The sequence below is a fragment of the Rhinopithecus roxellana genome, chromosome 10 (assembly GCF_007565055.1).
Source record: "Rhinopithecus roxellana isolate Shanxi Qingling chromosome 10, ASM756505v1, whole genome shotgun sequence".
Classification (NCBI taxonomy): domain Eukaryota; kingdom Metazoa; phylum Chordata; class Mammalia; order Primates; family Cercopithecidae; genus Rhinopithecus; species Rhinopithecus roxellana.
Window position 1 is genome coordinate 93,501,386 of NC_044558.1, and position 14,955 is coordinate 93,516,340.

The window sequence follows — 14,955 nt, forward strand, 5'->3', positions numbered from 1 at the left end:
AGAAGAAAGTGAAAATCATTCATAATCTCATTACCCAAAGATAACTACTCCTAACGTTTTGGTACATATGCTTCCTAATTCATAACCCACTCTGTCTCTCTCGCATACACAAAAATACATGTAAAATAGTACACTTTACACACAGGTATAATTTTATTGTAACATTTTTATAAACACAGCTCCGTAATTTTTTAATTTAAAAATATTGTAGCTGGGTGTGATGTCTCATGCCTGTAATCCCAGCACTTTGGGAGGTCGAGGCGGGAGGATCACTTAAGGTAAGGAGTTCAAGACCAGCCTGCCAACATGGCAAAACCCCATCTCTACTAAAAATACAAAAAAGTTAGCCAGGCGTGGTGGCGGGCGCCTATAGTCCCAGCTACTCGGGAGGCTGAGGCAGGAGAATGGCATGAACTTGGGAGATGGAGCTTGCAGTGAGCCAAAATCACACCACTGCACTCCAGCCTGGGTGACAAAGCAAGACTCCGTCTCAAAAAAAAAAAAAAAAAAAAATTAGCCGGGCATGGTGGTGGGTGCCTGTGGTCCCATCTATGCGGGAGGCTGAGGCAGGAGAATCGCTTGAACCCAGGAGGCAGAGGTTGCAGTGAGCTGAGATCGCACCACTGCACTCCAGCCTGGGTGACAGAGCGAGACTCTGTCTAAAAAAAATAAAAATAAAAAATAAAAATACTGTGAATATCTTTTTTGAATAATATTTCTATAAAATATTATACATCTTAGTTTTAAGATTTTGGTTTCTATTCTTTGGGGTAGCAGGTATACTTCTTGCTGAAATGGATTGTCTCAGTGTCTTTGTGATTTTCTTTCTGTCCCATATAGGCTGTTGCTTTTGGAAGGAGGCCCTGGATCTCCCTCCTGTTTGCTTGGGGGCAAACACATAGTATCATGGGGTTATGAAGACATGTTGCCTGCACCAGATAGCAACACTGGCTCCAGTTCTGAAAATAAAGGTAGTGTAAAAGTTTTTGTCCTGTGATTAATAGTAAGATGTAAATAAAGTGGTTTTAGATCACTGTAGCAAATGATTTGGATATAACTTTGTGTGTTCCTTTTAATTAAGAGCTCAAGGTTTCTATTCAGTGTGTTCATTGTCTGCTTTATCAGTAAAAGTATAAAAGCTGATACTGGTGAGGTAAGAAAATGGATAGGTTTTATTATCACAAGGAAAAGGTATCATCTGTACACTCTTGCCAAGGAGCCATGAATTACTTAAATTGGCTGCTGGATATTGGAGTTTGGGTATGATAGCCTTAAGTTGAATTTTCTTGTCTGCTAATAGAATATCAGGTCTTACTGCTTGATAATATTTCCTTTAGTAATTTTTCTGTGTGTTAATGAGCTCTCCTGTTCTAAAAGCAAAAAATGAAGAGGTTCAAGGGAGCATGCATTGTTAACATCTTCTTTAAACAAGTAGGCTAGGTTAAAATGTTTTTACAGAGCTTTACAGTATTACATGTCAGTTTCTTACATTATCTCAACAAATGGCAGAAGCTCTCTTAACTGGCTTGCCAGATGGGTTAGACCTCTCCATTCACTCAATAAAATGTCTAGGCTGCTGCCCTGCCGTGGTCCACTGAACCCACAGGGCTGGTCAGCTCTGCTCCCACCAGCGGAGTTGCAGGCTTGCTCCCAAACCAGTTTGTTAATTGTAACTGGTACTTACTATTGTGATAATATCATTAAATCTTACATAACTGATGAAATAGGAATGAAAAAAAAAAACAAAAAAAAAACAGGAAATAGTTGCCATTAAGAAGTTGAATGTTTTAGAACGACTCCACGAAGTGAGTCTCTAAGAAACTGGCATTCATCAGGTGTGGGATTGAGAGTCTGTTCCTCCCTCCCTTTCATTTCCCACCCTCCATGGGGCAGCCTTCCTGGGCAACCCCACCAGCACGGAGGAGAATCTAAGCGGCAGGCCCCCTCACATCTCTCATCCCAGGGCTTGTGCCTTTCCATGGTCTACCATTTCTTCTAAACAGGCATGCAAGTGTGTGGAGAAGAAGAGGCAAGGCTTTTAGGTATGATTTATTTCCTTCACTGACTCAACCAGAGTCAACAGGAGAGGGAGAATGCCTGCAGTACCCAAGAAGTTCTCAGACATTATAGGCTCCAACTTCTTAACACAGAAAACTTCTTTCTTGATTTTCTCCTTTTAAAAAACTCCATTTGGTATCTTCCTGGGTGTAGTTTCTCACTGAGGAGGATGGTATTAAGCTGGTCTGTTTGCTTTCATTTTCCTGAACCTTTGGTTTTGCGTCTAGGGAGAGAATGGTTTTCTTTTCTCTCTCTCTCTCTTTTTTTTCTTTTCTTGTTTTTCTTTTTTTTTTTTCAAGATGCGGTCTTGCTCTGTTGACCAAGTTGGAGTGCAGTGGTGCAATCACAACTGCAGCCTCGGCTTCCCAGGCTCAAGCCATCCTTCCACCTTAGTCTTCTAGGTAGCTGGGACCACAGGCATACACTAACAGGCCTGGATTATTTATTTGTTTGTTTGTTTGTTTATTTATATAGAGACTAGGATCTCGCTTTGTTGCCCAAGCTGGTCTTTAACTCCTAGGCTCAAGCCATCCTCCCATTACCTCTGCTTCCCGAAGTGCCAGGATTACAGGTGCGAGCCACGGCACCTGGCCTGTTTTTCTTATAATAGGTTTTAGACTAATTTTCGTAATTTTTTTTTTTTTTTTGAGATGGAGGTTCGCTCTTGTCGCCCAGGCTAGAGTGCAATGGCGTGATCTTGGCTCACTGCAACCCCTGCCTCCCAGGTTCAAGCGATTCTCCTGCCTCAGCCTCCGTGGTAGCTGGGATTACAAGTGCCCGCCACCGTGCCTGCCTAATTTGTGTGTTTTTAGTAGAGATGGGGTTTCACCATGTTGGCCAGGCTGGTCTTGAACTCCTGACCTCAGGTGATCTGCCCGCCTCGGCCTCCCAAAGTGTTGGGATTACAGACATGAGCCACCGTGCACAGCTGCAATGTAACTTTTAATACTGGAACATTCTACATTCGACTGAAGTTGAGAGAACACTATAATAAGCCCTGTGTAGTCATTACTCAGCTTCAACAAGTATCTACTCCTGGCCAGTCTTGTTTTGTTTGTCCTTTTCACTTCTGCCCCTCAACAGAGCCATACCCAGAAGGCCTTGGGCCTTAATCTAAAGATCGGTGAATAAATGTACTCTATAAGCTTTAAATTAAAATGTTTAAGGTGTGAAATTAGTGTTTTTTTTTTTTTTTTTTGAGACGGAGTCTCGCTCTGTCGCCCAGGCTGGAGTGCAGTGGCCGGATCTCAGCTCACTGCAAGCTCCGTCTCCCGGGTTTACGCCATTCTCCTGCCTCAGCCTCCCGAGTAGCTGGGACTACAGGCGCCCGCTACGTTGCCCGGCTAGTTTTTTGTATTTTTTTAGTAGAGACGGGGTTTCACCGGGTTAGCCAGGATGGCCTCGATCTCCTGACCTTGTGATCCGCCCGTCTCGGCCTCCCAAAGTGCTGGGATTACAGGCTTGAGCCACCGCGCCCGGCCGTGAAATTAGTGTTTTAAAAATCGTTACCCACTTTAACGAATTTTTTTATTGAGGAACCAATAGGTACAGGTCCCAGTTGTCTCAGATTAGTAGACTGAATTTTTAAGCTAATAGCATTTTTAGTACTAATCTGATGGTGTGACATTGCATTTCCTCCAGCTAAAATGGCATGCTTCAGGTGGAAAGACTCCACTTAAACATAGTGAGCAGAATGATTATGAAAATAAACACTGAAAGTTTTATCCATAAGCTCTATTTTAAGGCAAATTCTTTGGAATATGAGTTACTAAACCAATTACTATCATATAGAGAGATACTGTTTTTGATTGAGGAAGACAGAGCTAAGGGGAAACATATTGCTGTTTTAAAATAGAAAAGATATTAAACTTTTGTGCTGTGTCCCTCCAGAGACTAAAATTAGGATATCTGAATGGAAAATCTACAGAAGCAGATTTTAATTTAGTGTATATCATTAGTATATTAACACAATTTCATTTGCCATTTATGGAATACTGGCTTTGCATCAGAGAGCAGTATAGATGTATTTACCTCTGTTATCTCATCTGGCCATCACTGTAACCCTTGAGGTACTTATTATTATCTACATCTTACAGATGAAGCAACTGATGTTCAAAGAGATTCAGGGTCACTTACTGAGCTCATAAGAGATCATGCCTCTCTTACTATGCAATTACTAATAAAAGTGTTGTACTGTATTCTTAGTCATTTCAAATTAGAATTAGGAATGACTTGACTCAGTACAAGCTTTCCAAAAAAAAAAAAAGGAAAGAAAAACATTTGGTGGGCTAAACCACATTCTCCTGCTGGTAACTATCTGACCTTATTTTGGTCCCTGGTCCACATGCATTTTGGATGTTTGATTTGGGGGTTCAAGCCATCTTCCCTGAAAGTCACACTGAAGCTCTTATTTTAGAAGTGAGAGGTAATCTTTCACTTAACCTCCTAATGGCTTTTTCATTAGAAAAAGCATGTTTATAATTTCAATAGAAAAAACATATATATAATTTACCTGTGAAAAAACGATTTCAGATGCTGACTTGGGACGCTGTCTCACGGCAGACGGTCTTTACCTGTATACTACTAACTCAGTTGGAAGAGGAGTAAGCAAATTGGGGTCTGGATTACATGGTACTCTCAGGTCAGTTGCATGGAACTTCCTAAATGATTGGGCTGGAACATTTTCCTCCTTACATAAATCTCTGAAGAAGACACTGGGGGTAAATTCCGACTCCCCATAGACTAGTAACTAAATTAAGTCTGAACTGATTCAAATAATTTCAATCTTCTCTTATTGCCACCTTTCCCCATCTTGTTCTGTTAATGCATTTTAGCCTTGTTTTGGCCCAGAAGAGTTTGGTAGCCCTAAGATCATTGTTTCCAGCCAGAAAGTCCTCTGTGATCAGTATTTTTGTAACAATATCAGTGACTTCTCCATGTTGATAAGTGGACATTTTTCTACTTAAGTCTCTTTGAACTTGGGTTTGACATTGGATTGGCAAGTGATTTTCAGTTGGGATATAAGATCTATAAACTGTTCCCAAAAGAAACTACAGTTTGAGAGCCTTGTATACATTTAGATCTTTTCCCCCAACTTTTTCTCCCCTCTAAGTTATTGTGGAAAGTCAATATTTGCTATAGTTTTGCAGTCCTCAAATTGATGTAATACATTCACTTTCCTTCAGATGTTCTACATACTTAATCATTTTTTAAAATTAGGTCAAAAATGTTGTTTGTGTCTGTTGTAGCTTGTGTGAGGTTCCGACATAGCCGGGTGATTCAGCCTGTGCTCCGTTTCCTTCCACAGAGGTTTTGTGTACTGCCGGAATGAGGAGTTGGAACCAGGATGGGTGGCTTTTGGCAGTGGCAGTCTTCTCCACCGGCCTGTCTCTTTCGATAATAAACCTCACTCCCTTTTCCAGGTCATTGACCAGAACACCCTCCAGGTAAACAGAAAACTAAGGCATTTTTAAAAAGTATATATTTTAGAGGCAATAAAGTTAGTTCCTGACATCATCAGAAGTAATAATAATACACTTGATATATTTTCCTCCCAGAGTGGCATCCTTTTAATTGTTATAGTTTGGGCATTCTGTTTTTTATTTAATGTCTTAGACTTTTCCCATATGAACTGAGTGAATGTATTCTCTAAGTTTCTACAGCCTACAACAAACTTTTTTTTATAATTAAGAAAAAATTCTAGACAGTCAAAGATGGTATAAACACTAGCTGTTTTTTTTTTTTTTTCCTTTTTTTTTTTTTGAACCAGATCTATTTTGGGAAGGCATCATTTCCTTATTCAATTTGTTCTAAACAGCCTCTCTGTGGGAAAGGGAGCTTTGAAATGAGTGTAGAGTAAAATCATTGTGTGCTAGGGATTGAGAGCTTGGCTTTAGTGCTCTCGTAAGCACTCTGCCATGGCACTTGCTATCTTACACTGCAGTTACCTGCTTTTCTGTCAAACTTCACTGACCATGCACACCTTTAGATATGGACGCCGTCCTGCTCATCTGTATATCCCTAGAACATAACACACTACCTGACATTTGACTGATAATAACAACAATGATGGTAACTACCATTCCTCAGTATCTCCTATGTGCTAGGCCCTGGCCTAGGCAATTTACATACACTTCCTCTTCCTACCTGTGAGGCATTACTATGTAGGTTTATCTTACAGATAAGGCAACTGAGTCTAGGCACCTAGTAAGCATTCAGTAAATGTTTATTGTTGAGTGAAAGAATACAGCTCAGAGAGGTTAAGTAACTTGCCTAAGGCCGTACAGCCAATAGTAGCAGCACCAGAACTTGAACCTTTGGTTCTCTGCCCAGGAGTTTGAACTCTTTACACTGCAACTTTCTGCCTTTCAAACAAAGTTGGATTAAATGATTAGAGTTGGCATCTGTGGAGTGAGTGCTCAGAGAGTAGTCATATCTAGAAATTAAGTGTAATGTTACATTTCTTCTTGTCACTCAACTGCCTGTCCTAGAGAACAGGGACTGAGTCTTGTTCACTACTGTCATCTCCAGAGCACAATAATAGGTGCTCAATAATTGTTGGATGAATAAAATGAACAAATTAACAGATAAATGCCCAATTAACCTAATTTCTTGTCACAAGTACAGTCAGATGAGAATGTCTCATACTCATTTGAAATAGAAGTTATAAGACTGGAAGTTAAACAGATGTTAAATCTCAGAACAGGGTTTACATTTGAAGTAATTCCGGGTTCCTCAGTGTTGTTGCAGAAACTTTGACACTGTCCAAGAAAGCAGGGCTGTAGGTCACAAACTAGATATGTGCATTGGAATGGAGCACTTTGGGGATAACACAGGCCAATTAGTAGCTGTCAACTTTCTAGTCTTCCTGGCACTGTAGGTTCAAAGTATGGTTACATCATCTAAATGAGTTTTTACTTTTGAGCTAGACAAAACAGGTCTGGAAAAAAGTTCATGTGAAATCACTTGAGGGGTCAGAGATAGCCTTGGGCAAACTAGTGCCCCCTCCCAAAGTAATGGGGAATTGAACACTGTTCTTCTGTTCTCTGAAGGCATCTGACCTTCTCCAATTATTTTTATTTTGAGTTTCTCAGCTCTTCTATTTCTGGATTTTTTTTTTTTTTTTAAACCTAGCCAGCAGGTTTTTGTGGTTCTAATGTTCCATCATTTTAATTGCTTATCTTTGGCAGTAAAAATTAGTATGTAGCTACACATTTCATGTGAAATGATGCAAAGCTTATTCATTATGCTGAAACAGAAGGATGTTTAATATTAGAAACATGTGCCTTCATGTTTAATATACAGAACTGGTGTTTGTTTTTTCTTCCTGATGGACTTGATGCATTTCAGTTAGTCCTTCTGTGCTAAGTTAGGATCTGTCATGGGCCTTTATATTTTTTTCTTTGTTTCTCCTTCTCCCTCTTCTCAGCTTTTCCTCTTGGCTTTCTTTTGCTGTCTCTTTTTCCTTCTTCCCATATTCATTAAATAACTTTGAGTTAGGCTTTCCATTAGGTACTGGAGATATAGAGGTGAACAAGACACAGTTCTTGTCCTTTAAATAAAATTGTCTTAAATTCATTTACTAAAGAAATTTCAGAAAGTGCTGCTTCTCTAAAACTTTGTTTTTAATAAGTGTTAGATACAACACATATGCATAACAGATTCAAAGTGTTTAGTAAATACTTTTTCCTATTAAAAAATAATTTGAATTAATCCCAAGAACCTTTTCATCTGCATGGCTGTTCATATTTATTCTATTGCCCATTGTATGAACCTTTATATTTTTGCCATGTAATTTGTGTATATTATTCTTAGAGATAAATATCCATTTTATTTTGACCAGAAAGCCTAGTGAATTCTCATCTTGGACATAATGGCATTAATGATAAGCTAATAGGATTAATCAGAATTTATATGTGGCTCTAATGGAGATTTCCTCCCTTTCATGCACAGGTGTGCCAGGTGGTGCCAATGCCAGCCAATCACCTCCCCATTGGCAGCACCATGAGCACTGTGCACCTGTCTTCAGATGGCACTTACTTCTATTGGATCTGGTCTCCTGCCAGCCTGAATGAGAAAACACCAAAGGGACATTCTGTCTTCATGGACATTTTTGAACTTGTGGTAAGTTTGAATTTTCTCGCTTGTGTCTTTGCAGAAACATTTCTGTTTGCTTTCTTTTTATATTGGTGTGCAAAGGGCCTAAGAACCTTGCAGCATGTATAGTGTGTTCAGTGTTTCCTTAAAATTGATTTTTCTCTTAGATGCCTTTGAAGGTTTCTTTGTTTGGAGTCATATGACGTAAGTAGAGCCAAACTTTCTGAAGGTTAATCTGGTGACTGGAGATAACATTATTTAATGTGTAGACAGCAGGATATTTAAGTAGAAATGCTTACAGGCTGTTGGAAATGTGGGACAACATTAGAGTAGCAAGAATGGGTCTACAGATAGAAATTGGAAGTCTCTGAGAGAGATAACAACATTGTGACACGTCATTTACCTTTTAGATATTAGCCAAATGCTCACTGAGAGCCAAGTGTGTTCTATCTAGGTGGTGGGAGGACAGAGATGGACAGGGTGGGCAGGGTTCTTGCCCAAATGTGATGTGTATTCAGGCCCCAGAGTTGGGTGGGTTGGGGTGATGGTGGTGGAGAGACATAAAGATTAACCATAGACAAGTGAGCAAATAAATGCACAAGATAATCCTAGTTAGTGAAGGAAAAGTAGTCGTATACCAGATGAAGAGGCTGGGGAGCAGGTGAGGGAAGAACATTTCAGGAAGAGGAGACCACACGTGCAAAGTGTCTGTGGCAGGAGCCAGCATGTTTTAGGAAGAAAAAGTGGGCCAGAGTGGCTGGAATGCAGAGAGAGGAGAAGGGCTTGGGGTAAGGAGCAGCTGGGAGCCACGGCACTTTAGATCCACACCGTCCTGCACAGTGGCTGCTAGCCATACATTGCTATTTAAATTTCACTTGAAATTTAATAAAATTAAAACTGGAGTGGCTTAGATGTATTAGCCACAGTTCAAGTGCTCAGTAGCCATATGGCTAGTGGCTTCTTCGTTGAACAGCAAAGATATAGACCATTTCCATCATGAAGAATGTTCTATTGGACAGAGCTGGTCTAGGTAAGTATTTGTAGAGACTTATAAAAGAACAAATTGCCCCAAGCCAGGTCTGTGACAAAACCTTTTTTCATGAGATAATTTACAGTCTCCTTTTGGGAAGAAATTAGCATTCCTTTAAAAAAAAAAAAAAACACCAAAGCAATTTTCTAATAAATTTTAACAGGATTAAAACATGTTCTGGGAAACCAGTCATCCAACCCAACAGCAGACTGTCAGTCAGAAGTCTTGTAACCTTTAACTGTGCATGTTCTTTTCCTATTGAATCTCACAGTGTCCTCTAACCATTATCTTATAAAATATCCCTGCCAGAGAGAATCTTTGAATTGGTCTGCTAGAGATTGAACATGTGTTCGTAATTGTCAGAAAAGCTTTTTTTTTTTTTTTTTTTTTAAATTGGTTTTTAAACAGACTTACCAGCTGTTTAAGGAATTTTCATTTAGGTCTTGGCTGAGCACAGTGGCTCATGCCTGTAATCCCAGTGCTTGGGAGGCTGAGATGGAAGGATCTCTTGAGCCCAGAAGTTTTAAAGAGGGAGCTGGAACTTAAAGTGGCAGTGTTTGTCTGAGATGACGGTGCTCTGGTACACCTCATCCTCCCACCTCAGCCTCCCAAGTAGCTGGGACTTAGGTGTGCATGACCACACCCAGCTAATTTTTGTGTTTTTTTGTAGAGACAGGGTTTCACCATGTTGCTTGGGCTGGCTTCGAACTCCTGAGCTCAAGTGATCAGCATGCCTCAGCCTCCCAAAGTGCTAGGATAACAGACCTGAGCCACCACACCTGGCCTCCCTCTTTCTTTTCTGATTCCACCTAGCAGATTGATTTCCTTTGTTTTAGTTTGTCTTTTAGTTATCTTTGTAATTTGCAGTTAAACCTTTATTTCTTGTTCATGAACTCTAGGCAGTATCTCTTATCCCCCTACTTTAGAAGATAAGATGGAGAGTGTAGTGTCCTTTCTCATACTTCTTTGTGGAGAAAGCCAAGTATACATTTAGGGGAATACCCAGAGGAAGAGAGATGACTCACCCTACCAACCTTAGAGCATCTTAGCAACTGGGAGATCAGATGTGGTGCAGAGCCATTGTGAGACAAAGTGGTAGACAGGCCCCCTTCCTGTTCACACATTTGCATTCAGATGCTGGCTGTCTGGGCCCAAGACTTAGTTATTTTCTGAAGAAACTGAATGACCCTGTTTGAAAAAGACCTCTCATACTGATGTTGGGGTCATCTAAAGGAAAATACTTGCCTCTCTGGTGAATCACCCACAAGTGATGTCTTCCAGCAAGCAAGCTTCAACCCAGTCCACAGAATTCCTGATTAGCGCTGAACTGTTAAAAAAAAAAAAAAAAGAGCAGACAAAATAAAAACCCAAACAAACAAAATTCCAAACTTTGGAGAGGTATGTGTGTGGAGGGGAGGCAAATGGGTTAAAAAAAATAGTGCTAATGATTGAAGTCAGGGGTTCAGCACATAGGAAACTCATTATTCTATTCTTTCTTCTTTTGTGTACGTTGAAAATTTTCCCTAATAAAAAGTTTTAAATTTAAACAAAAAGAGCAAACTACCAAGGATTACTAGAAAAGTGAGGAAAGCTTCTAATATGAAGATTAAAAATGAGAAAAAGTTAAAAAACAGCTAAATGGCCTCCCGCTGCCCAAGATGCTGAAAGGAAAGAAGGCCAAGGGGAGGAAGGTGGCTCTGGCCCCTTCCTCCTGCTGTTGTGAAGAAGCGGGAGGCCAAGAAAGTGGTGAATTCCCTGTTTGAGAAAAGCCCTAAGAATTTTGGCGTTGGACAGGACATTCAGCCCAAAAGAGACCTCACCTACTTTGTGAAATGGCCTGCTATGTCAGGTTGCAGCGGCAGAGAGCCATCTTCTATAAGCAGCTGAAAGTGCCTCCTGCGATTAACCAGTTCACCCAGACCCTGAACCGCCAAACAGCTACTCAGCTGCTTAAGCTGGCCCACAAGTACAGACCAGAGACAAAGCAAGAGAAGAAGCAGAGGCTGTTGGCCCGGGCTAAGAAGAGAGCTGCTGGCAAAGGGAATATCCCCACTAAGAGACCACCTGCCACCTTGGTAGAGAACAAGAAAGCTCAGCTGGTGGTGATTGCACACAACGTGGATTCCTTCGAGCTGGTTGTCTTCTTGCCTGCCCTGTGTTGTAAAATGGGGGTCCCTTACTGCATTATCAAGGGGAAGGGAAGACTGGACCATCTAGTCCACAGGAAGACCTACACCACTGTCGCCTTCACACAGGTGAACTTGGAAGACAAAGGTGCTTTGGCTAAGCTGGTGGAAGCTATCAGGACCAATGACAACGGCAGATACAATGAGATCTGCTGTCACTGGGGAGGCAGTATCTTGGGTCCCAAGTCTGTGGCTTGCATCGCCAAGCTCGAAAAGGCAAAGGCTAAAGAACTTGCCCCTAAACTGGGTTAAATGCATACTGTTGAGTTTTCTGTACATAAAATTAAAATAATACAAATTTTCCTTAAAAAAAAAAAACCAGCTAGCTGAAGAAATAGAGTAAAACTTCACATAAGCACTATCTGCTCTGTGAGATATGTGAAGATATTGTATTCATATTATAAAACAGGACAGGATGCCTCAAAAAGGAATTAGCAGGGAATGAGAAAATTAAAACTATGATTATCCAAATTTGAAAATTAGTAAAAGAGTTAAGAAATATTTCAGAAAGGACAAGTAGATAAAGAACAGTAAATATGAAAGAAAAGATAAAAGATGTGTGGAGCCATCCATCTAAAGTCTTGCTAATAGGAGTTCCAAAAAGAACAGAAAATAAAGAGGATGACATGATCAAGAAATAATACAGGCAGGGGTCTGGGTGCGGTGGCTCACACCTGTAATCCCAACACTTTGGGAGGCTGAGGTGGGCAGATCACGAGGTCAGGAGTTTGAGACCAGCCTGGCCAACATGGTGAAACCCTGACCCTACTAAAAATACAAAAATTAGCTGGGCATGGTGGTGGACACCTGTAAAGCCCAGCTACTAGGAGACTGAGGCAGGAGAATAGTTTGAACCTGGGAGGCTCCCCCAAGGCGGAGCTGAGATTGTGCCATTGCACTCCAGCCTGGGCAACAGGGCGAGACTCCATCTCAAAAAAAAGAAGAATTACAGCCTGGGTACAGTAGTTCATGCCTATAATGCTAGTAGGGCCAAGAAGTTCAAGACCAGCCTGAGCAACATAGTGGGATGCCACCTCTACACATTTTTTTTTTAGATTAAGCAGGCATGATGGCACACTACTATAGTCTTAGCTACTCAGGAGGCTGAGGCGGGAGGATTGCTTGAGCCCTGGAGGTCAAGACTGCAGTGAGCTGTGATTGCACCACTGCATTCCAGCCTGAGTGACAGAGTGAGAACCTGTCTCAGAAAGAAAAAAAAAAAAAAAAGAAACAATACAGGAAAGATTTCAGACCGAAGGATGTTGGCATCTGGATTAAAAGGTATCTGACACAGTGGATGCAAAATGCCCACACCATCATGAAATTGCAGATTACCAAGCATAAAAGAGGATTCTAAAGCTTCCAGAAATTTAAAATATATATATATACAAATGTTGAGCAATTCAAAAAGCACCAGGCTATCCAGTAGCATTCCTGGATGCAAAAATGGAGCAGTACTTTCAAAATTCTGAGGGAAATTGTTTTTGTTTGTTTGTTTCTTTCTTTCTTTCTTTCTTTCTTTCTTTTTTTGAGATGGAATCTTCTTCTGTCACTCAGGCTGGAGTGCAGTGGCATGATCTTGGCTCATTGCAACCTCCGCCTCCCAGGCTGAAGCAATTCTCCAGCTTCAGCCTCCCTAGTAGCTGGGACTACAGGCCATCATGCCCAGCTAATTTTTGTATTTTTAGCAGAGATGGGGTTTCACCATGTTGGCCAGCCTGGTCTCAAACTCCTGACCTCAAGTGATCCACCCCCTTGGCCTCCCAAAGTGCTAGAATTACAGGCGTGAGCCACTGTGCCTGGCCTTGGATCTTCCTTTTTAATGTTCAGCATCCCCTGCCTCCTGCCAGAAATTATTTTTCAACCTAGAAGTACATATTCAAGCAACGTGTCAATCAGCTATGAAGACAACATACAGATATATTTAGACATATAGTTATATAATCAAAAGCTGATACCTGCCTTGTAGGAAATAGAACAATTAAAAAACAATCTCTGCCTGTGGCGTGAAATAAAAAGTTGGGGAGGAGGGAACCTGCTCTAGATTAAAAGAACAATTTCTGAATAATTTTCAGAGTCTGAATAAAACAAACCAATTAAAAAAATCTTTTTGGAGATAATTTGAATATGAAAGTATTAGGAATATTAGATGAAACCAAGGGGCTTAGTCTTAGTTTACTTTGTTTGTTTGTTTGTTTGTTTGTTTTTTGAGACAGAGTCTCTCTGTCACCCAGCCTGGAGTGCAGTGGCTAGATCTCGCTCAGCTCACTGCAGCCTCAGACACCTGGGCTCAAGTGAACCTCCTACCTCAGCCTCCCAAGTAGCTGGGACTACAGGCATATGCCACTATGCCTGGCTAATTTTGGCATTTTTTGTAGAGATGGTGGTGGGAGGTTTCTCCATGTTGTCCAGGCTGGTATTGAACTCTGGGCTCATTGGATGCTCCTGCCTCAGTCTCCCAAAGTGTTGGGATTACAGATGTGAGGTCCCTGCATCTGAACTTAGTCTAATTTTTAAGTATGATGGTGAAATATATAAGAAAATGTCCGTATTTTTAGAGATGCTTAGTGAAGTATTCAGAATATTCAGAAATGGAATTGCGTGATGTCTGGGATACGCCTTAAAATAGTTGAGCAAAAGAAAAAAAAAAAGGAGGATAGGTTAAACAGGTGTGGCAATAGTTGAATCCGAATCATGGGTACATGGAGGTTCATTGTACTATTCTTTTTTTTTGCATATGTTTGAAGTTTTTCATCATTAAAAAACTTTTTAAGTGTCACCCAGCCACTAATTTAGCAACTTTCCTAAAATGTTAACTTGGGAAGCTAAACATAGATATCTGGCTTGCTGCCTATGGTGCTTTCACAGAATAGAACACTGTGTAGCCATTAAAAGTATACAGCAGCCAGGCACGGTTGTCATGCCTGTAACCCCAGCACTTTGTTTTTTTTTTTTTTTTTTGAGATGGAGTCTCGCTGTGTCACACAGGCTGGAGTGCAGTGGCACTATCTCGGCTCATTGCAACCTCCACCTCCCAGGTTCAAGTGATTCTCCTGCCTCAGCCTCCGGAGTAGCTGGGATTACAGGCACCTGCCACCACACTGGCTATTTTTGTATTTTTAGTAGAGACAGAGTTTCACTGTGTTGTCCAGGCTGGTCTTGAACTCCTGATCCCAGGTGATCCACCCGGCTCAACCTCTCAAAGTGCTGGGATTACAGGCATAACTCACCACACCTGGCCAATCCAAGCACATTAGGAGGCTCGAAGTGGGAGGATCGCTTGAGTCTGGGATTTTGAGACCAGCCTGGGTAACATGCAGCATAGTGAGACCTCATCTCTTAAGAAAAAAAAATAATAATAATTAATATAATTTTTTAAAAATTAAAAAAAATACGAGGCAGATCTACCTAGAGTGAAGTAGATTACTTTCCATGAGATATTGTTTAGTACAGAAAGCTAGGCTCAGAACACTGTGTGTATTCACTACCTGCTGTGTAATAAAAGTGGCTAGGGGACAGAATGTTTCTGCAATTGTCTTTCTTCTGTGTTAACAACTTTTCCTCTCTCAGTGGATTGTCCACCAC

The 14,955-nt window shown here is 40.9% G+C and overlaps 1 protein-coding gene across 6 annotated transcripts in view; it reads left to right on the plus strand.

Moving 5' to 3' along the window:
- The window catches only part of HECTD4 (HECT domain E3 ubiquitin protein ligase 4), a 229,416-nt gene that overhangs the window by 70,086 nt on the left and 144,375 nt on the right, over nucleotides 1-14,955 (plus strand). For all 6 annotated transcript variants that reach the window (XM_030938338.1, XM_030938339.1, XM_030938335.1 and 3 more), the window contains exons 4-7: nucleotides 841-971; nucleotides 4,591-4,699; nucleotides 5,366-5,504; nucleotides 8,011-8,181. In XM_030938338.1, coding sequence (XP_030794198.1) covers nucleotides 841-971; nucleotides 4,591-4,699; nucleotides 5,366-5,504; nucleotides 8,011-8,181 — 550 coding nt within the window. The remainder of the gene's footprint in view (nucleotides 1-840; nucleotides 972-4,590; nucleotides 4,700-5,365; nucleotides 5,505-8,010; nucleotides 8,182-14,955) is intronic.